Raw genomic sequence first — 24,096 nt, forward strand, 5'->3', positions numbered from 1 at the left:
GAGGAGAGGTTATTTTGGAGTCTCTGAACTGTAATCACCACCTACAGCTGCTTCCTCCCAGGTGCTCCAACTGGACATCGACAAAGAGAGGGAGGGTGAAAGTAGAAGAGCGCAGATAGAGAGAGAGAAAAAAACACTCCTGGAAGAGAAGTATTGGTGTCTTTCTGTTCATAAGTACCCCAAATTTCCATTTATCACTACATAACTAACCATACACACATTCTAACACCTCTGCTGCAGACAAATTGTCTTGTGTTTCCACAGTTTTCCCTCCTGCTGAGACCCGGCATGCAAACGGGAAGTTTTATCTAAGGAGTAGGAGGAAGCTGAAGCTAACACAGAGCTGACACGACACTTCCAGTACCTGCCAGAGGAGACAGGATGGTGACTACACTTTCAGAGGAAACTAGTCTGGCTGTGAATTACACCAGACAGCGTGTGACTCGCACAAATAGCAGGTGAGACTGACTAATTAGCCCAGTTTAGCCCGTGTGGTAACATGGCCTGCAGTTTGCATCACATTCACAGCACTGAAAGTTAATGGATGAATAAATTAGCCTTGGTGTAAAAGATAAGGTAACACAGGTACGGTGAAAATGTGCAGTTATGTTGTGGTCATGTGTGCTTAGGTTAATCTGATAACCTAACAGTCCATTAGAGGGCTTACTCTATCAAAGTCCATGTAATCAGGCGACTTCTTCAGCAGGAGCCTTATCGTACAAAAGGAATGCATAAACCAAAAGTCTGAACCCTCATACAGCAGAAGCTTGTTATTAGGGTGAGCTCATTTAACTCTGATCAGTTCTATCTTTTCATTTGCCACTGCAGTGAGATGCAGCAACGCCGTCTGATTAGCTTCTCCACTTTTAAAGCAATCTCCATTTAAAGCTAACTACTGAGATGACCATATTAGGAATATCCATTCCTTTTATACAGACCAGAGAGCAGGAAAACAACAGCTGGAAACTGAGCATTTAGAGCAATCTGAAGCATGAGCCTTTTGGCTCTGTACTTTGGGCCCTATCTAAAGAGAGGGTCAAAACTGTAATTTCAGTGGTCACAGGGACAAAACGACTGCATGTGTTGAATGACCAAAGCTGGTTTAAAAAAACAAAGCAAGAAAAAACTCTGCGCATAAATAAGTCACGACAGCTTTATTCCAGCAAGATCTCCTCTACTTGACCCACGAGGGCACCACACAAATGCTAAATCACTGCTACAGTGCAAGAACTTCAGATTTGCTCTTCAGCAGTAGAGGTGGGAGAACCATCACCTCTGCCATCAGGGAGCCCTGTAAATTTCTATTTAGTATTCCTCAAGCACCCCATCTCCTCCTTCATTAAACCTCTCTGCTCACAGGGATTGCTTAAACATATGCTGAAACTTCTATCATGTTTAACAAGGGGATCCACCGTTCTAACAACAACACGGAAAGTAAGCAAAAGCACAGTGCGTGATGCTGTACGAACACTGCGCGTGCTCCAGTGTTTCCCCTCTAATGCACATTTTAAGGATCTTCCACCATCGGGCGCAAACACACTTCATCATTTCAACAGCCGCAGCCAGGCACAGTTGTCACTGCATAAAGTCTCAGAGGCCAAATACATCAGGCATCACACAGCAAAACACCTTCCACATTTCTGCACTGCTGGTGTTTAAATAAAGAAAAGAAAACCTCCGTATGGAAGGCTGCGGGTGCGTCCCTCTAAGTCATCCATGGCAGCCTCCCATTATTGTCCAATAAAAGTAGTTGGCGCCATGTGAGCCGTACATGTCACCGCCAGCAGCTCCACTGTCTGCTGCATTTTCCGCTGGTTGCTGCACATAGTAACAACGAGAATCTAACAACAAATATGGATAAATATATCAAAAATGTCTCGAACAGATGAGTTCAGAGTGACGCAGAGAAAAAAAACCTTGTGTAGTCTGGAGGGGAACTTATTCTACTCTTTTCCGACTTTTATTAGACTCTGTTAGAGTAGCTCTGGATTAGGGCTGGGCTATATTATACCGTTCACGGTAATACCGGTGTAATTTTGGGCAACGATAGGAAAATGAAATATCGTGATAGAATATGGGTAAAACGCGCATGCGCAGTGCCTTTGTTTACATACGCACATGGCGGCGACGCAGAATGAGAAGAGCGAAAGCGGATCGTTGAATGAAACAGATGAACCAGAATTGGTTTGTAAAAATGCTGCAACTTCAGTGATGTGGAACTAGTTTAGCTTTCGTCCATCAGATACACAACAAAGCACTATTTTTGGTAGAGCATGCCAGTGGGCCGTCGTTATTACCGTGTTGTTTGGAAAATACGGCGCACTTAAAATCAATCCTTTGATTTTTCTGAAAGTCGACAGTGTCCCTTATAAACCCGTGTGCCTTATGTACGAATTCTGGTTGTGTTTACTGACCTCGAAACGATTTTATGTCGTACACGGCGCTGGAAAATCTGTCAAATGTTTTAGTGCGACTTTGCTAAGCTACGAAGCCGCACCGCTTGATGGATTGTCGGAGCATTACGGCTATCGTAGGCAGGCGCCTCGCAGAGTGATACGTACTGTGCGTCAACATAATATTACCGTACTGTGTGTGTATAACCTCTTTTTAAGTTTTGTGGATATTATACATGGTTATGCTGAGGATATGTCGGCCAGTTTCCACTGGAAATGCCTTTTGGTTAAACTGTCAGCAAGGAATTTGCACTGTTACATTTTTATATAACTTTAATGCACAGAAAAAACAGCTGCTTGTTTAAGTGAAAATACATTGATGTTTTTTTTTTTGGCACTAATAAAGTTGTGTAGTTGTAAAGTATTTTGTCTAGTGTCAATTTTATCGTCAGTTATATCGTTATCGCAAATTTTCAAATGTATATCGTGATAAATATTTTTGGTCATATCGCCCTGCTCTACTCTGGATCATTCATGGTTTGAAACCATACAACTGGCCTTGCTGAAGCCCTTCATCTAAAACAAGCTGCGCCAACTTTCTTCTGATTAGTTGCTCATCACAAACGAAGAGAGTATCACAGAGATGTGATGTTTGCCCCATTCCTGATCATTTACTGTTTTGCACATTTTTCACACTTAAATGTTTCAGATCATCAAACAATTTTTAATTCTGAGGTAACTGGATTCAACTGGATTTATTCAGGGAAAAAACGCATCCAAACCTACCTGACCCTATGTGAAATGGTAACTGTCTCCTCTTGTTAAATCATGAATTAGCTGTGATTAATCACATTTCAGTTTCACCAGCCACATCCAGGTCTGATTACTGCCAGACCTGCTGAATCAAGACATCACTTAAATAGAACAGTGCCCTTTTCACAGCACCGTATATCCCTGTATATCAGAGATATCCTCCCTTACTGACCGTCAGAGCTACAAGAAAAAGAAGTGTTTAGAGCTCTGGGCTCACATCATGTAGTTTAACCTCATGCATAGTTTAAGTTTAGAAGGCTGCATTTTTGTATCACATACACTTGTGTAATGAAGTGCCTGTGCTCAGATACAGACCCCATAAAAACCATCAATCCATTCATGCATAAACAAAAACTAAAAAAAAAGAGCTGCACTGCAAACCACCAGAGGTTAAGCGTACAGCACTGTCATCCTGTTAAAGCTGGAGCTTCTAGCCTGGCCAAACAAAACCTGGCTGATAAGGATGGCGGTGGCATCAAAGCCTTACAGATTATAGATTACCATCAAATCAGCCCGTGCACTGCTGAGACGGACAGGCACCTGCTACTTTACTGTAATGCCCCTTATCCACGGTGCTGGTGATTAAGACAGGAAGTGCGTGTGTCGGTGTGTGTGTCCAGGGGTCGGATCTGGACTTGTATACACAATAGCTTTTCATTAATAAGAATGAGAGAGGTCTCCATAAAACAATGGGATGCTGGTGAAACCCTCTGATGTTAGCCTGTTTTTACTACACCCACCAGTCGGGTTTACATATGTATGTACTCATACTCTATAGCACCAGCATCCACTGTTATTCCAGTGTAGCCGTGGCCCAGTGCCAGCCTCGCCCCTCTCACATCACTCAGTTACAGCTGTGCAGTTTGCTGCCTCTCTGCCCTCATCGTTCTCCTTTGCCAGCAGCAGTGTGAGGATTAAAGGAAAATCCTGACCTCTTCATCCGACTCTCTTTAATACCTGCGCTCACTTTAAATGGCTCCTTGAAAACCTAACTGGCTGGATTACGCGCCCAGGTGCTTGCCCGCCTCCTCCCTCCCGCCTACCTATGCTGAACATACCTCACTGGCGTGACCTCAGGACAGGTGGAATCCAACTAAACTGTGGGAATTAGGTGTATAATTGAGATGCAGCCTGTACGATCTGGCAAGCATTAAAAAAGGAAAGTGCAGGTCGTAGGATGACAGTCAACAGGATATGCTGATGTTCAGTTTATCTCCAACACACACACACACACAAACATTCCCGCACCCTTAAAATTTCACCAGCAGGGCAGAAATGCTCCCTCCTGTCTGTCTCCCCGTTGGAGTCGCTGGCCCAGCACTTTTCTCCATTTTCATCTTCATTCGTAACCTTTATCTCCCTCCTCTCCTCCCATCGCCTCACTTTATCTCTGCCTTTATTCTTGTTTTTTTCTCCCTAAACCACACTTCTCTAAAGGTGGGAGATGCTGATATTGTGTGCGCTCTACATGAAACAATATATAAGAGAACCTTGGGGCCTGTATAGGTGGGGGTTAGGCATGGTGCCAGCTTAGTGGCACCGCTATGTACGTGCACCTTTTGTGCTGCTGTTTTGCAGGTATAAATATTTCAAGATGACTTCAAGCTTCCTCACATGAAGATTTTAAGGTCTTTACTGGATTTTATGCCAATTTAAAATAGCCAAATTTAATAAACAAGACAACAATCAGACCAATCAGGAAATGGATCTGGACTGAAAGCAGAGTGCTTTAAATTCTCTCTGCTCCCCACAAAGCTAAGAAAAAAATTAGGATAAATAAAAGATTTCAGAAATCAGACATGTGTGCCATCCTATAGCATCACCATATTCTGTCGTGTCACAAACTGGGCTCACAGGTATCAGGAGAGACCCGGCGTGCATGTTTCATTCATGCCTAGCCATCATTTATAGGTAGGTACACTCACGCTATGGTCGTTTGTCTCTCTGATGGAGAGTGAAGCAGTGGCTACAGGCGGAGAACAACTCTCATGCTACTTTAATGGGGATGAATAAAGGATGAGTCGATGCTCAGACAACAGGTTAAGACGCGGTTTAGCACCTCTGGCCCAGCGCCCAGTGTTAGAAAGATGGGACAGATGGTGGAAAGGCGGACAAAGAGAGGAATTAGAAGGAGACATTAGAAAGAACATCAACATCAATAGATTTAAGGAGGTGCACTGGTTCCTCGAGAGTACTCTGACTGTAGCATTTAGCAGAAGTACAGGGGTCTTTCTGAACAGCACACTAAACAGCAGTGAAGGAGAGAAAGCTACTTGTTGACACTGAGTCTGGTTCCATACGCCTCCACAGAACTCCTCTCTTTGATCCGCCTTGGAGAAAATGAAAGGCGCTGGAAAAGTGGAAGAAGAAAAAAGAAAAACACGGGAAGAACGGGGACCTGGGAAGAAGGATCCAAAGCAACGCCTTTGAGAAAGCGATCTTGGGTTTAAGGTGAACACGGTGCCGAAGCGGGTCGGCGTAATCGGTCATTGGTGGCGGACTGGGAACAGGCAGAACAGGCGCTGGGCTGACGATGGTGCCAGTCTGCTACCTCTGATGCCGTCATAATAGCTGCCACCTGTCCCGAGTTATGGCAGCTTACAGAGAGAGCTGATGGCAGCAGCCGGCAGCACCTGTGTTCAACAGTCAGATCACCACATCAAAACAAGCCTGGAGGGTTATAGCACTGCCTGGGGGGGCGGAGGGTGGAGCTCAAGGGCATCTGAAGAACCAACAAATAGAGCTTTTCAAGATGTTTTCCCCTTCGTCAACCGGGATCATTGGAACGAGGACTGTAGGCTGGGTGGAGGTTAAACCATTTCAATAACTCTATTTAAGAGCAAATAATTCAGGGTGTGACTGCAGAGCTGCCCCTCATTTCCTAAAAAGTGTCAATAAGCGTTCGCCGAGGCTTAGGGATGCCAATTAAACTGCTCATCTGCCACAAAACAACGCAGAACAGTGTGAACACGCTTTCAAGCTTTTAAAGTCCGGGGGAAGCATTTGAGGAGCTGTGGGCTGACGGCTGGTGCCATGTGACATGGTGTGAGTGCATCTTATTTTAGAGTGAGAGGTTGAGATAAGGTGTTAAAAGGAGGGGAGGGAAAGGAATGCTGAGCTGTCCTTGTAAGCCGCGACTCATGCTGGATGTTAAAATGTTTGATTAGAAGCAGCGAGTGCTCAAAGAACATCTCCTCTGTTGCATTCGTCCGAATCCAGTTCACAGTGAACATATATTCCACTTCAAACTGCAGAGGCCCAGCCTGTAATCGTCTGCTCCTTTCTTCAGTGATCATGACATCTGAACCACCATCCTGTTCTCTCAGCTTCTCCTGTGTGTGTGTGTGTGTGTGTGTACCCCACGCAGCAGTTTATTTAGCTGCCATGTTTACATTCCTGCTCAGTCAGCCCCTCCCAGGGGAGGATGACTGGATCTGAACTGTAGCTGAGCCTCTCTCGCTCACATAGTACATGATGGTTACTACAGATACCCGTGGCTGACACACATGAGCACACAGTCAACACTCTTTGTTGGCTCTGGCAAACAAAAGAATATTTGTATACAGACGTGTGAAGTAAATCCGTCAGTCCTACACGGCAAAGATAAGTGCCTTTTTTTTCTTCCATTATTAGGATGGGCGTGGCCACGATATGGGGAGGCTAATTGGATGGAGTTATAGGACGTCCTGAGTGCTCAGGTCCCCAGCACTTCCCTGCCCTCATCATTAGACTGACTGGCTCCTGTGGCCTCCGGCAGAGTGCTGTCTGCACGCCCTAATGACCGCTGACTCACTCAGCACGCAGCAGTGCCGCCACATTAGCCCAGCCCAGAATAGCCCCAAATAAAGAGAGATGAGAAGGGAGCAGGGATGTTTGGCGCCCCTGCAGTCCTGTAAGACATTACTCTCGACCGCACGCGATATGTGCTATTGGATTCGTCTTTATCATAAACTCAATGCCGTAAGAACCGCAGTGGTTGGCTCACCGCATCCAGCCTTTGTGGCATTGTTACAGCTTCAAAGTAAGGAAAAACTGGGCCAGCGCTCCAAGTTATTGTGCTAACAGGCATCCATGAAAGACCTACAAACTGTAGGTCAACTGTCTATAATGCGTTTGACTTAACTCAACAAACTCGACATAATCCAGTACCCGACATGCACTGGGTGGTGCCTGCAGACATGTGAAGTTTCCCCGCTGCTATGGCTACACAACATGATGAAATGTGCACAGAAATTAGTGCTCCAGCTAATGGAATTAGCAGTAGCGACAACAGTTTCGAAAATATGTTTATACCACTTATACCGTTATATCAACGGTTTGTTTTATTTTTACAAGTCAAATGCATTAGGAATATTATAAATGCAGCATGGAAACACTGCAGAAAAGCCGCTGTGGCTGTAGACGACCTCGCCATTGCCTCTTGTTAATGTTTTCTGGAGCTCTAGACGACTGTGCCAAGCTAATAAATTTAGCTAATACATAAACTAGTCACTAAGATTAAATTATATCATCAATTATATCATTTATGAGTTTGAAGAAGATTCATTCAAATGTCAGTGAGTTTTTTTTAAATGATCTCTGTTAGAAAACCCCCCCCCAGGAACAATTTGAAACAATTAAGTGAAAAGTTAACGTTGATCACATAGGAAATTTCCACCATGACAATTTAATTTTTTCCTCTCTGACAGGCTTTAGTGTTATCTGTTGTCTCATGATGCGGTGGAAAAACCCAACTCCAATACAGGACAGTTTCCATGCTGCGTCCCACTGACTTGCTTTAACACTTACGTTTTTATATGTTGTTAAACGCGATCTAGCGTGCTAAATCAGTGCGCTTTTGAGGTGTTTTTTTTTTTAATTTAAGGGTTTCCCCCTCTTTTCCAGTCTTCGTGTTCAGTGCTGACAAATAAATGGAAGAAGCAGATCTGCATATTTCCCAGAACTAGCCCTTTAATTGCCTAACACAAAGCTCAGTAAATGAAAACACTGTGTGGCTCAGCTGATAGCTATGGGTTAACTAGGCTGCAAAACCCACATGATGGCAGGACAGAGGACTGCTCTGTGTTTAACTGACCATGGGAGGTAGGAGGAGATGGGGAGGGAGACAGGGGGAGTTTTTGTACTGCTGTCCTTCCAAAATGAAGTAAAGCTCCCCCTTGAGCACGGTGGCCATGTCTAACAAGTGTTCAGTTCATACAGTAGGTGGGAAAATAAGTTTCATTTTGATGACTGACGGATCAAAAAGGAGGATCGCTGATTGAATTTTCCCCAATGTTTGTAAGTCATCCGACAGAGTGAAGGAGGGAGAGGACACATCTGCGAGGGATTTGGGACCGGCTGATTTCACCTTCTGTCAGAAGACAGAATAACAGTGAGAGTGAGTGTGAAAGAGGCACGGCCTGTCTGAAATACACCAACCAAGTGCAGTATCAGCCAAAAATACTCCTCCTAACAAGTCAATGCCATGTATTGATTAGTTCTACTCAGGGCTTATGCAACATCACCACCTCAGTATACAATTATGGTGTAATCACTGTGCACAAGCAGGGGGGTTTGCACAGCAACCTGCTTGCCCCGTAGAGATGGAAAAGTAAACTGTTCATGTGTGCCATGGGGTCCTTAAATCAAACTGCACAATGTGAACAAAAGACCTGGAAACACTGAGAGAACTGTGCTCGCATAAACCCATATATAGGGCCAGAGGCAGGGAGAGAGTACAAAGGAGGCAGGGGGGAGGCATGTTAAATGTTTGCAGGGCTCTGAGAAGGCCTCAACCCTGGATATGACTTAAGAGATGAGAACTATTCTGCATTCATAAATCAGGAAGAGCCGAGGCGGATGTCCAGCTAAAGACTAAGAGAGAGGAAAGTGTTGGGCTGACTCAGATGCAATCACCTGCATCGTCTTTTTTCCTGCTCTTAAACCACCATTTACTCCTCCCGCTCCTCCTCATCTTCCTCCTCTGCTGAAACCCAACACAGCCCCATTCCCACCGGGTCTCTGATGTGTGCTATGAGATGGCCGTGCTTAATCGATAGCGCCAGGTTGCCAAGACAACCTTGATTTCCTGTCGTCGTTTTTGCAGAGCGCCGGTGATTGTGCTGGGTGTCCGTTGCACCTGCCGCCCTCTCCTTCAGCCCCGCCTCCCCTCCTCCTCCACCCGCCTCTGTCACTGTCTCATCAGGCGCCCCTTATCCCTCGTCTCCATCTCTCCGTGCTCGCAACATATAGCCGCCATAGACAAAAGGGGAAGGTGGTCGTACAAAGGCAAAACAGACGACGGGTCGGAACAATCAACTTTGTGAACTCGTGGTGCTGAGAGCGAGGCCACATGCACCCACCAAACACTTTGAACAAACGCACACGCCCCGTCATCCCTAACAAAAGTGAGATGTGACAGCTATCACGTCTACCTTGGACGATGATGTCAGTGCACCTGGGGAGCGTTTACTCTCAGGCCCTCTCTCTTTGGCACCTCTAGTTTTTTTTTTTTCATTAATGGAGAGCTCATTAATCGTGGCTGATAACGAGGATGTGGGACAGGGACATGATTAAGGGGCTCTCTCTCCTTTAGCTTGGCGCCCTTGGGGATAAACAGCCCTGTGTGTGTGTGTGTGTGTGTGTGCGTGTGTGCTTTTGTGTGGGCTGCATGTTAAAACTGCTAAAGGACACCCACACTCCCAGTGCTATCTCTAGGACATCTGTGGGATAGGAAAATACATGTTTCCACTTTTTCCACAGAGAATTTACATACGAATGTGCGCTAACCCTTCTTCCCTCGTTATGTGGATTCCCTAAAGGCTCCACTTTAATGCTTAAGGAGCTGACACTCGTGGAGAGGACTTGGAATGAGTCTCTCCAATGTTTTTCCTTGACTTTCGAGACTCTTGAGTTTCTCGACTAATTCTCACAGATTGAGGAATTGCTTGAGAATAAAAGTAAATATTATGTCTGTCAAATCTTTTGAAAAAGCTGCATTTTGTGGTCATTTGTCAGTTCACCAGTGCATCAGACTGCGACTAATTTCTCAGCGTCAGACTTGCTCCAGACTATGAAATTATTGATCCAAAGTTAAAAGAGTGATGTGCCTTGCATTTGTTCGGCTGTGCTTTGTGTGTGAGCGTGTTGGCTTGCATTGTGTTTGACACTAAAACATTACTGAGACCGCCATAAACAGTCAACACGCCAACTCCCAAACAGAACAAGGACATATAAGTACACTGTGCAAAGCTCATGTAAAGATACAGGATACTTCGCACAGTAAGCAACCATTCTCTGTGAATGCTGCGGATACGTGTTGTGGTTTAAAACTAAGTAAAGGGTTAACATTAGCTAGCAAGAGACCACAGCAACCAAGACTCCTGCAGCAGCTGATCACATTTGACCAACGCTGCTCTTCAGCTGACTGAGCTTCACACTCTGTTCAGCAGACAGTATATACTAGGGGTGCAACGATACACAAAATTCACGGTTCGGTTCGATACTTTGGTGTCACGGTTCGATATTTTTTCGATACAAAAAAAAATGTTCATGCCTTTTTAATTTATCATTCATTAAAATTATAAATATATATTTTAACTCAAAAGTACAGTTTTTAAATTCAATGTTGCTGAAACAACAAAGTAATAAAAAAATCTATCTGATCGAGAAATCACTCATCTTTGGAAAAGAGAGTTTATTACAGAGAAATGTCTCTTTCCAAAATAAAAGCTGTACTATACGCTTCTTCTGGGCTATATTCTCAGCAGCATATTAAACATATCAGGTCCCCATAAGGAGAATCATGTGCTAACGGCTGTCTAAATGACTCAGGTAAAGTTTGTAGCATGTGTGCTTGTTGTTTTTGTCTGCTTCCACTTGTCTTTGCACTAGGATGATGTCGGTGTAAATGTGCAGTCATATTCGTTGTGTTCCCACTAGTGCTGTCAGCGTTAATCTGAAATGACGTTAACACCACAACACGGCAAATCTCCGTTAACGAGCTACCGCGGATCGCCCCGTGTGTGGGGCTGGACGGCCAACATGTTAACGAGCAAACTGTGCTAACGCACTAGTTCCCACCAATGTAATTGAGCATTGCTGGCACATCCAACATACTGTTTTACTTTTGTCCATGACAGGCTTATCTTCAGGGTCATACGTCACATGAAGACCAAAATAGTTCCAAACGCCAGATCTGAATGAGGGTGGGGGAGGTTCAATTTGCCATGTTGCAAGGAGAGCTTAACTTCTGTCTCGCTAGCTTGCCCTGCGCTCAGTGAATCTGCGTTCGACTACTCCGCCTAGGCTGCACTGTCGAGCGCAGATCCACTGAGCGCTCAACACTGACCGCACCGTCAGAAGGAAAGTTGATAAAATAAATTTAAAAATTTGTATTGTTCGATACATATGCGTACCGAACCGAAAGCACTGTATCGAACGGTTCAATATCGATACGAGTATCATTGCACCCCTAATACATACTGTAATATATTTGACAGTAATAAACTATTAACAAGATGGACACATAGCATTATAATAAAAGCAAACAGTTAATAGTCCTGTTCTGTGCAAAGAAGTAATGTTGTACTATTTACTGAATGACGCCCTAAAATAACACTTTCATGCGGTGAAATTAGGAATCTGAAATCCTCATTTTACATGTTATATCTAATTCTATACTACTACATTTACTATTTTGCATTTTGATCTGCCAAATAGAGAAAACGATGCTGTTGAGTCATTAAAACAAGCTAATTATGAGTACGCTAATATCGAAAGGAGGCCATCAAATGTTGCCAGTCAAGCAAACAATTATTGTGTAATACATTAAACAGGTTTGTAGAGTGTCTGAAGCATGAAGATGTAGAGGTGTAAATGACTAACCGGTTGAAATTGCTCCAAACTAGGGCAAGATTAGTAAGTTTTTTCTAATTTAACGTGAACCACAAATGTATCTACAAACACAATGGCATGTTAGGACGTCTGCAGCACAGAGCAGAGATCAGCCCGCACTCGCATGAGGGCTTTGTAGCACTGCAATCATTTAGTCTTACACACACATTAAATCCAATCTGTCTGGACCAGGACCCTAATCCCCTCTCCCCCAGCCGTGGAGACAAGAAGACAGTAATCCTCTATATTTGTATATTAATAGGAACGGCCTCCGCGAGGGCCTCTCTATATGTTGTGATGTACGTTTTATTAGTTGTGTAATCTGCTTGTTGATCAGAGGGCCAGACCATTTAAACCGAGGTTTTAATAAAACACAGGCAGGCCTGCCTCAGGGATAAGCTCCCCAAGGACAAGTGAAAGAGCATAGGCTCAATAGACTCATCATCAACAATAAACAGCTTTACATCAACGCTATCTGTCAAGGGCCAATACAATTATTAGTTGAAATTCAACCCTGAGGCCTCCCAAGAACAGGGATAGATAAAGCCTAACCCAAATATGAGCTTGTTACCATAATGCATGCTTCGTTCAACTATCGAGTTATTTCTGAGGGTCTGCTCTCGTGTCACTACGTGTGTCCGTGATAACCCAAGTTAGGACCCTCGAGCAGCAGAGTAGAGGAGAGCCGGAGAGGTGAGATTCCTTTGGATCTGAATCACGTTGGAGTCGTCCGCTCACCTTCCAGCCCGTCTAGACACTGTGTCACTGCCACACCCCTCTGGACATCTGTCCTGATTCAATAGATTTTTCAGACAGCCATTAGATTACAAGGGCACTGCTTTAAATTAGCTGCTGAGTTGGGGAGTGATGGAGGTGGGCTGGACAGGAGGGCCATTACAGCACAGGGGACACTGTCTCTCATGCTTACCAATGCTATGCAGCTGCCAGCCATCACCCCCAATGTCTGTAATCAGTTGAGCTGCAAAGGCTGCTGATGTAATTTGTACGAATGGTTCTTTAAAATATTTTACAGAGATATGTGGCATCAGCTTCCAGCCCCAGTTTATGGTAGGCATCAATCAAAGTGACTTCCATAGAGTAAACAAACAAACAGCTTTTAAACATCTGGTGAGGAGAGACAGACAGAGCAAGCGAGACACCCTGGGGAGATGTGTGGTTTTCCTCTGAGATGTGTTGATTAACAGGAAAGATGGCCGAATGGGAAGAACATGAAACAGAAAAAACCCTGAAAAAGCCTCAGAGATGGGTCATACTCAGGTCAGGATTCAGGTGGAGGTTAGGAATGCACTCAGAAACCTAACACACACACAAAACACAGAAAACACACAGCCTTCGAATGCAGTGCAGCTAGACCATGTGACTGTCACGGGGTAATCTCATGGGAGCATCCCCCACCCCTGAGCTCCCCCCGTTTATGGACTGTAACAACAGGAAGTCAGCCCGGCCTGCAACATCACACCACACCTACAGATAACTGCTGACAGCAACACTCGCACTCGCACAGAAACACAAGATTTGCAAAGTCTTCACAGTTACTTTTAATCCCTAAGAAAGTGTGCGGTGTGGCCGAAGAGTCGGTGGCACCTCGCCCGCTGCTGCTGCCGGCGTCGGTGTTGCACTGGTGAGCGAGGCGCGCTGCAGCCTGGCAGCTAAACAAGGAGAGGCCAAAGCTGGCAGGGGGTGGGCCTTTCACTCACTGAATAGCCCTTGTTTATCTAGGTCCCTCTGGGAAGTCAGGACACTGCAGTGAATGGGAGCCAGTTAGCAGCGATGGCATAATAAGACGGGTGGGGGTGGCAGGGTCATTGAAATTCAGCGCAGGCTACTGTCGAGACAAACCACTCTTGCCAGCTGTGGCAGTAACTTAAAGGAGCAAAGGGAGTGTTTTCAAGGTTTTTCTGGGCTACCGACACAACATCAGGTGACCCAACCAGCATTGACGTGCCATTTCTAACACGTAAAAAAGACCCTTCAGAAGACCAGGCCACTGTTTCACTACAGCTACAGATTACAATGTATAATGACACTGAACTGCAATCAGTACTCTGCTGCTTGATGCCAGGCACATCTCAGTTTGGCTACAGCTAGCTAGCTAACCGCCCAGATTTTACTATTACAGTAGAAAGTAAAGTTTGTGAAAACAGCTCAAGGCTTCACAGACTTCACTAACTAATGTATATATGGTCTGTGACGTCTACTCTAAGACTGTAGCGACACTAAATAAGACTGACGATGAGCAGTTTGCCACATTAGCCATTTGAAAATAGCAATAAAGTTACCTGTGAGTTTGGGTAACGTGGCTAACTCTGCTCTTTTCTTTCAAACACATGAAACATACACTGATTTCCCTAACATCTATATTTATTTATGGATCCTTACTAAGATAATATTAGGATGCAGTTTAAAAATAAGGATGATCTCACTCTGAATTTGGCTAACCTTGCTTCATGACGTGGCTTATAATTTGCCCGTGTAAGCATTTGGTAACATTAGGAAGAAGAAATACAGCAAAAAACAACCCTAACTTCAAACACTGGCAACGAAAAGTGTTAGAAACAGTTACATGACAGGCACCGTGTCATTACGAGTGTTTGGAACACTGGAGGTGAGCGAAGCAAGAGCCTCTGCAAAAACAACAAAACAGACAAATAAATAAAAGGAGCCAGTGCAACCAGTAAATGTGTGGTAGAAAAGCCATATATTTCTAATGAAAAGAAGTGCTCTTTCTCTTTGCCCTCTATGCACTCCAAGCTAGCGTGTCAGCTGTAGTGCCGGTTCCTTTTCCAGCCTTTCATGTTTTCTGCCCCGGTTTGAGGCCTCCACAACCCCTGATGAGGATCCTTAAATAGGCTGCCACAGGTGCCGGGGGTGCGCCGAGGTGAAGGAGGGGGAGGTGGCCTGGATGGGAGCAGGTCTGCAGGAAGCCTCTTGTTTTCCCAGAGATAAAGGGCTTTCAGGTTGCATCCTGGGCCGTAATCTCTCGCACACTTCCTGGTTTTGTTCGCGGTGAGTCCAGAGAAAAATGACAAACTAACCTTCGCCCCGAAAAGCTGATCGATAGCTTCTGACGAGACAGGATGCGTGTAATGTTGAATTTGAAGAGCGTAAAACGACAAAGAGACAGCTCAGATTTGACTCTGAGCGGTGTTCATTAATGGCCCTTGATCACGGCTGATTTATGGGTTCATTTATTCCGAGTGCTGGTTCATTACTGATGATGATTATAAAAGTGTGCATATAATTTCTTTTCTGACCTCTTCATTTGCTTTTAGAGCACAATTAACATTGTTCCAAGCTCTTACAACCCAATTACAGAAAAGACAACGCTGCCTTCCTTCAAATTCAAGTCCCTTAACCAGTCACTTTAGAGCTGGCCTTGTGTTTAAAAGGGTCCATTTACTAGAAATTTGCATGAAAGGGGTTTATTGAAAAGTTGGCATTGAGCAGGAGTGCAAACTTCAGAAGAATAGGCAACACATTCACATATCCACACAGAGGAAAAAAAAAGCTTCCGTTCCAGTTCTTTTTTCTGCCTCTCCCACATTTTCTCTCTCTATTCTGATCATGTCCTTCTTGAGGAGGCCAGCGTTTGACCGTGAGCCACACCCTCTTTCCTCCTGCCAGAGGAAACTTTCAATCTCAGTCTCCCTCCCTCGCTTTGCCCGTGGCTCTGGCTCTCTCATACTTTTGTCAGGTGTTATTTATGAGTGCTGTATGCCTACAGCACCTGCTGGTGCTGGAGAGTCTGAGCCAAGGCAGCTGCTAGAGAGGAATGAGAGACAGAAACGAAAAGAATACATAGAGGAGGACGCGGGGAGTTACAGAAAGTTTGTTGACGTTTAAGAGCACCGACAGCTAACGATGAGCTGTAGGAACACACCAACGAGTGATGAACAAGCACTAATTAATAATGTTTTACAGCTCCAAACGGGATCAATTAAAGGCCATGCTTCACTGACTTTTGGTGCCGCTGTAATGACAGAGGGGAGGGCGCCGTCAGCAACGAGGAGGAACACAGACAGGCTGGCTGTGGATATCCAGAGGTATTCACTCCTTTCATTATCCATTAGAGCCACACACATATACATGAAACGCACACAGGGAGGTCAAAGTATGTTTTCACTGTAAACACCTGAATGCTGGCAGCAGTGAGCTGAGTCAGCACAGGTGGGCTGAGATAGGTCAAAGGTCACTGGCTTTGTTCCATTTCTAGTAAGAGACCCAAAAAACACTTTGTCCTTTTCTTTAGAAGAAGATATGTCATATAAAGAGTTTATGAAGTTCCTAATCGGTTTTGTGGACGTGGCGCCCCCCCTCTACAGCACCTGTGCGCTAACAAGCTAGCTCACAGAGAATGAAACAAAAACAAAAGGTGATAATTCTGAGTGACTGGCGAACACAGAGTGAGTGTAAATCCACCTACAACAAGTTTTTCATTTCATTTGCATTATCGTTATTATGTTTGCATCCACCGAGCAGCAGCAGAGTCACTAAATAAAGACATCCAGCCACAGCTCACCATAACTGAGGATGGTCTCAAAGTGCTGGAGCTGTAAAGGTAAGGTTCATGCTTACATGTAGCCAGTTTCACGGCTAAGCAATATGTTAGAAGTAAAACTGATTTTTTTTAGGCCTGTGAGGTGAGACTTGCAGATTTCTGTGCAAAAACAAAATTACAGAGTCCTTACTGTGCTTTTACATCAGGATGTATTTGGTTTTATTAAATGCTCCACACTGCCAGCAGCTGTGAGATTCAGGCTCGTGAAACAGATTGCTGTGAGTTGGCTGCTTGACTAAACCCTGTAAAGGAGACTAAACTTTTCATCATGGGCTTGTTGAAGCGTTGTGCAAACTCTATGTGAAAATTCTATATGAGACATTAATTACTGATTAAATGAAAGCATGTCAACATATTATACATATATAATATAGTGCATGACTATGATATGGCTCTCAGCGAAACAGATTTTGAGCCTCCTGTCTTATAAGACTTGCAGAAAACACTAACAGAAAGTACTTTTATGTGTCTTTGTTGTAATGCGTTTGCTGTTGCACAGACAAACTATCACTTGATTCTTTGTCCGATACTGTAGCTTCCTTCTTGTAACGGTAAGTCAGCTCGCAGTTGTTGGACAGTGAGGACCTCAACAAAACGCTCAAGGGTTAAATGGGGCAATGAGGAATCTCCATGCCTCCGCTATTCTGCCCTCCCTCTGTTTTCAGACTGCCCATTCTTCTCTCATTAATCCTGTGAGGATGTTTATCCATGTTGACATTCAGCATAGCGGCCGGCCTTCTCTTCTCTGACTAACAAACAGGGTGACTAAGATTTTTTTTTGTCGTTTCTCGCTGAAGCAATTGCAAGGCTAGCCCTGCTTTAGCTACCTTGTTGCACAGGCTTGGGAAGGCACAGGAGCAGTCGATTTGTTAGCCACCGTGTCCCTCGGGACATCGCAACCAGACTGGGCAACTGGAATCAAATGTGAATATGAATGTGTACCCCCCCTCAGGAGTGCCATTATCAGTTCTGTGTGCTATGGAGAGGAAAATCAATATGGTCATCATAAGGGGCTGGCAAAAAGCCAGCCGCTGGGTTGTGTTCAGAGCACAACACATGGCAGTGGATTACTTTTCAACTGATGTCATCTAATTTCATCCCTCTAGACAGAGACGCTCTGGGACCGTAACAAGGTCGGGCACAATAAAAAAGGATAAGATGTCCAACATCTATGTCTCAAAAACACGACAGAAAGGTGGTCAGCAGAGGTTCGCCCTGATGAGCTTTTGCCGCAAACACAAGCTGGTGTAAAAGCCCCTCACCGGGTGCGCCTTCTGCCTATTGTGTCAGTCCAGTCTTTTTCATTAACCGCTCCACTGAGGACCCCAGGGAGGGAGGGGGGGATGGGTGGGATGGGAGAGAAGGAGGTAGCGGCGGTGATGATGTGAGGAGGGGTCTGTAGACAGACCCAAAAACATGATTAAAAACACACATCAACAGACAGCAACGGACAGGGTGTACGCAACGTTTACCTCCGGCAGGATGGCAATTTAGAGGTAATCTCTCCCACAAGTATACACACTACTCAGGATCACTGTCCATCACACCCACACCTGTGTGGAAGGAGCGAGGGAAAGAAGAAAGACTGGGAGAGTTCAAAAGGTTGCAAGTACACCTTTCTGCCCATGACTCACTGCTTTGGAGTCAGGAGAGGAGGGCAAAGGAGGCTTTTCTGCTCAGTTAGCTTACATGATACACTTAAGTGAGCTCTCCTCCCTGCACTGCATCAAATACCAGCCTACACCGCTTTCTGTAGCAGTATCTGTGGCTAGGGTCAAGGCAATCAGAGACACACACCTTGCTCAACAACAAGAGAAGCGTGGATGCTGTTACTACACTACCAACATGACCTGGAGTGAAGTAACCCAGGATGATTCTGGATGGGCGGGAGGGGCGCGGCAGTTGTGGTTTTGTCCAGTTCACCGAGCTGACGCGTCGCTACAAGCTCCCACCGCTTACCCCCATTATCCGGACCCCCCGCCCCAAACACCCTAAGTCAGCAACTCCAGGATATTTTTGTCCTTCGAGTGGCAACGACTGCCGTTGTGCATACGGCTGCATCATCAACAGTTAGGGAGCCTCGGAGGCTGTCATGCACATCATGGCCCATGCTGGGGATTTGGGGAAACTCCTGCCTGCTGTGCCAAATTAAGCCTTCAATTCACCCTGACATTCAAATCAGCAGAATGGGCGAGCACACTTTAAAACATACATGGCACAGAAATGCCACGGGGATGCGTTGCTGTTAGCATTAAGGCGAGTGAGCGTGACGCAGCCACAAGCTACATTTCCGAGACAAAAAATGTCAAACAGAGCGCTTCGATGCCAGCCTCTCGAGGGGCCCTGAGGGCCACGTGAGAGAGGGATTTGATGAATTCTGCAAACGTTCCACGGATTCCTCCCTCACAGGGACCTTTGGGAAAAGAATGGGTCATATGCAAATGGCATGCACAGTATGGAGGAGAAGTTTCCCACAAGCCCAGTGTGAAAAGGGCTCTCCCTCCCCATCCCGGGGCCTGCTGAATGGCCCTTTTCTTCTGCCACTGAAAGTGTATGAGGTAGAGCAGGCAAACTCCAAAGGTAACCAGGCTCTTTCTCCTCAGGCTTTCTCACTAAAGCCGTGACACACAATGGTTCAGTTAAGCATTCAGCCACACAAACCCCCCCAATAAAGCACATCCAAGCACAGTTAAGGGGGTTACTGAAACTGACTCTGGGTTTAAAACTCCTTCTTTATGAAGGGAGAGCACCTTTTTATAGGCTAATGCTCTCAGCCTCCATGGGAGTAGCTAATCATTAAGCCGCCTTAACAGAGGTGGGAGTGTGGTCGTACATCACATCGTTTTAATTCCACCGAACGGTCAGATGATCTCAAGCTTATTTCCAACACGAAGAATGTGAAGTTTAGCTAAAAAGCAAAAAGTTTTTATGTAGGCGATTTCTACCTGCATTGTGTTATTTTTAATTTTTTTTGCTGATGTTTAAAACAAGTTGTGCAACAACTTCAGAGGTCTGGGAGCTGGCTGCCTATGCATCATTCTTTATATCTTGCCAGCATCGTTCCCTCACTTGTCACCTGTTGTATAAATCTTTCGCTGCTCCACCTCCCATCCCCTTTCGACTCCACTGGGAACACGGAGCTTGCAATTTAGAGGGGGTCAGAGAGGAATGGGGGGGGGGGGGGGGGTTATGGGGGGAGAGAAAGGAGGAGCAGAGAAAAAAAAAGTGCTCTAGGACCCCTCACCATCCCCACCATCCTCCTTCTCCCCCTCTTCCCCCTGTCATTGAACAGACTTAAACACAAACACAATTGGACATGCTGGAAGCTTCACAATGGCACAGAGGGGGGAAAGTGAAGTCATACTCTAAGCACGCATGGGTGCCTAGGTCAGGGGGCAATCAACAGCACCCCTGGCTACTGTGTCCTAACCCGCCCCCCTGTCCAATCCCCCAAAACTTCCCTGCCCAAATGTGAAATAAAGGACGAGCTCTAGATCTGGAACAAGGAGTGAGAGGGGACAGACTGAGAGCGGAGAGAGAAGGGAGGAGGAGGAGGAGCTGAGGGGTTTTGGGGGGATTGGGGGGGTTTCTTCTTACTTGGCACTTTCAAATGAAGCTGCCGGGGAAGTTGGTGAAAAGCAGCGAGATAAATGAAAAATTTCCTCCTCTGCTAAACTCTTCCCACAACAGGGGTGGACCTTTTAAATGTAAACAGATGGCTTTTAAGATGCACAAGTGGCAGCCAATCCCCACCTCCTCCCGAAGCCTCCGCTACGGGCCCAAACATCACTTGTTTCACACAAACAGCACAAGCTGCAGCTAAACTATTGTTTTGTTATGTTTCTTTCTCTTTTTTTTTATTGTTCTTCCACAAACTTACAGCATGTGGTTGTATTCAGTGGTCTCTAGACAGGGCGAGCGAGTCCAGGGCACCAAGTATAGTTTAAGTATAGTTTTACCAGGCCAATAAACATACTCTTCAACATTACATGAGCTGTTGCCAAGTGCCGAGCCCGCAACCTCATTTGCCTTATTTGACGGATGATTCATCAAGGTGGTGCAAGTGTGTGTGTGTGAAAGAGAGAAAAAGGATGACGGAGAGGGAGCAAAAGAGGGAGTGATGCAGGGCGGGAGACACGCGAGGAGATGAGGAAAAAGGTCTGCGTCATATCATCGAATAAACAGAAATCTAAGCTACCTGTGCACAAGCTCCTTCACAGCACCCCCCGCCCCCCCGCCCCCCACAACGACCCTGTTTATTTTTGCAAAGAATGTTAATACCGTCCGCATTCCTCTATTCCCAAATTGCTGTTTTAAATTACCGCCGCTATTCCTGAGGGGGGGCAGGGGGGGAGAAGCGACAAAGGAAGCTGTAGTATCCCGCCGATTGCAAACACCTGTTGTCCTGCAGGCTGTTAACACCTCTCTGTTTACAACAGGGAATGGGGCTCACCTTGATCTCGGCTCCCTCTCTGCTGGCAAAGTCTCGGACTATAACAAGCCGGGCAAAACTCAAGGGCTTCATTCATTAAAAAAGCAACAGGGTCTTATAATTAGGGAGAGACATCAAATGAGCATAACAAAAACAAACCAAAAAAAAGAAGAAGCTTCATCTAACTTCTCTGAGGAATCCCCTTCAGCTGAGAGGTGCATTTATGTGACAGATCACCTGCCTTGTCAGGTGGTGGTAGGAAGCAAGGGCTTTAAAAACACAGGCCTCAACATCCCCTTTGAAGGAAATGCAAATGAGGCAAGGAAACAAGGAGCACATCTGTTTGACTTTAAATATCAATAGGGCCGTGTCATCAGTGAGAAATGATTAATACAGGCCCGTTAACTTAAAGAAAGGAGAAAGAGCAACAAAGGAAAGCACATGAGAAGTCATTTAAAAGCTCCCTTCCTCCCAGGGGTAATAGAAATACCCACACTTTGACAGCAGGACCGTTATCTGAGGTGTGTCCGCACGTTGGACACTGCTCCAGGAATGAAATGCAAACACACCCTTATGAAAAGAGAACAAAATCACAATGGAGAACATAAATAGCACCGGCTCAAAGTTTTTGTTTCTCTTTTTGTTTTATACTCTTCTCCTAAATTGATCAGACATCAACAGAAAATCCACACGGCACAATTTGCTTGCATTTTCCCACCCACTAACTCGTTTTCAGCAGCGCAGGAGCCATCGCATCTTACTAAGCAAAAATAAAAGCGATATTCGCGTATCACCTCAGTTCCCGTGAGCTACACTGGGTGGTACACAGGCTAACGCAGGACCGAGACTACTTGATATGGACGCCACACGCTGTCAGATCCACGACGGAACAACTTGTTTTCTCAATCAAAAAAGAAGAAAAAAAAGTAGTCCGAGCACCGGAAACGACGATTTCACCACAGTCCAGCACGTAAATAGAAAGAGCGAAGCAGGAAAAAACAGACGTTATATACTCGCAAAAGTCCATTTATGCACGTCACACAACGAGGAGACAGATATTTGAACAAAGTAGAGCTGCACATGCGACTTTGTAACGGTTCACCAGTATTTTCACACCACCCTTAAATAACAAAAAAAACCGTCTTGCTTCGCACGTCGGCATGTTAAAACATTAAACAATGTAACCATTTCAAATGTTGCTGCGGGCTACAAGCTGTAATGAAGTGAGTAAAGACAGAAAAGTAAAGAGGTTCGCTCGCGACCACCGTCCTACAACAATCAGGATTCCCAATGCGCGACAGGAGAGGATCCGCTGTCCTTATATGGGCTGCGCTCGCCCTGCTCACACAAACAGCGCGTGAGATACTCCTCGTTCTCCGGAACCTCCGGCTACCCCATCCATGTTTCTCCCAAGCTTTCTGCCACTGCTTCACTGTCAAACCCCCTCTGACAAGTCATATTTAATGTTCACGGCGTGTGCGGCATCGAAACGAAACAGTTAAGTTAGAGGAAAGGCAAGTGTTCAAAGCGAGCTCCAATACACCGATACAGTTTCAGCGCTTCTCGGCTTTAAAGCTTGAAAACTGTGTTTACATTCACACTTAAGTGTCTGGATAACAGGACAGGTCGGGTTAAATGGGGGAAAATTCGTTTTGTCAGCCCTCGTAGGGCAGCAACAGTGTCCTGTCGCTACCTGCTGCCTGTGCGCGAAAGAAAGAACAAACAGTTGTGTCCCCTCTGCTTCACACGCGCACAGATAATACAGATAATTATCAACATTGTCGAGGAAAAACAAACCAAACCAAAACACAGTTCTGCTTAATGATTTCTTTTATCCATATGTAAAAACACAATGTGTCCGTCGAGGTCCGCAACAGGAATCAGGTAGACCGCTTCCCCTCAGAAACAGGTCCGAGTTTAGTGGTGGGCTCAATAACTCGACAGAATGGGACTAAATCAATGGATTGTCAGCCTGTAGAGACGGACAAAGTGTGTTTAAACAAATAAAGCAGTTTAAAGTGGAAACAAAAGCTTTTCCACTCATAACGGACTGAGGTGCGTATAACGGTCTCCGGCGCAGAGAGCCGCTAGGCGGTGGGAGAGCCGCGACCCAGGTATAACGGTACACCACATAGGGCTGTAATACAGCGCTCACTTGCTACTTCCCAGCACTTTCGGTGAGTAAAAACCGGACTTCTGGGCCACGAAACTTTTCGGCAAAATTACTGGGAGACAGGACGGCGTTCACACCGTATCTCTGAAAGCAAAGCTCCGAGTCGGAAGTAGTTTTACTCACCGTTGGTCCTTTTCGGGTTCGGCTGCTTTCTGCGCTTACACCTGGGGCCATCCGCCATGATCCTTTCGTTGTGTCTAAATGCTGCCGGAGAGTCACCTCCTCTCTCACCCCCCTCTCTCCCCCCCTCCTCCTCCTGGCTTCCCTTCACCTCCCCTTCTCCGCACCTGGTTTACGACACTCTTTACGGCATCACCTTCCCGCACCTCATCGACCCACGCTGCCAGTATCCTTCACGCGGAGTGCTGGGAGTGAGAGCGAAAGCTGCGTGGAGTCCGTACCTGCTCCGCTGTCACGAATGTGGCGTGTTTTTAAACAGCATAAATATTTTTCTGTGTATTTTTCTTTGATGATACTGAAAGGTATTTCCACCACATTTTATTTTTATGACCACAACGCAAATTGGAAGTTAGTTCTAATATATTTTTTCTCCAAATTATTATTATTATTATTATTATTATTATTATTATTATTATTATTATTATTATTATTATTATTTGAATGTTTTGTTGACTTTTAAAGCACATGGAACAGATGTCAAAAACAAAAACAAAACGAACAAATAAAAAAATACATGACAGAGATGTAAATAATAAAAAAATGAGTAGTTATTTAATCCGTTTTGGATAAGTTTGGGAGTGTGTGTGATTGTACAGGTATGAGTGTACATATGAAGACTGAACTCCAGTAGGTAAGCAGATTAGTGCACTAC

General features: G+C 45.3%; 1 protein-coding gene across 1 annotated transcript in view; it reads right to left on the reverse strand.

Moving 5' to 3' along the window:
* zeb1b (zinc finger E-box binding homeobox 1b) overlaps nucleotides 1-23,544 on the reverse strand; it is a 49,739-nt gene extending 26,195 nt beyond the window's left edge. The window contains exon 1 of the mRNA XM_006804501.2: nucleotides 23,388-23,544. Within this exon, the coding sequence (XP_006804564.2) occupies nucleotides 23,388-23,445 (58 nt within the window). The 5' untranslated portion in view covers nucleotides 23,446-23,544. The remainder of the gene's footprint in view (nucleotides 1-23,387) is intronic.
* Between the last annotated feature and the right edge of the window lie 552 nt (nucleotides 23,545-24,096).

This window comes from Neolamprologus brichardi, chromosome 9 (assembly GCF_056152115.1).
Source record: "Neolamprologus brichardi isolate AB-2024 chromosome 9, ASM5615211v1, whole genome shotgun sequence".
Lineage (NCBI taxonomy): Eukaryota > Metazoa > Chordata > Actinopteri > Cichliformes > Cichlidae > Neolamprologus > Neolamprologus brichardi.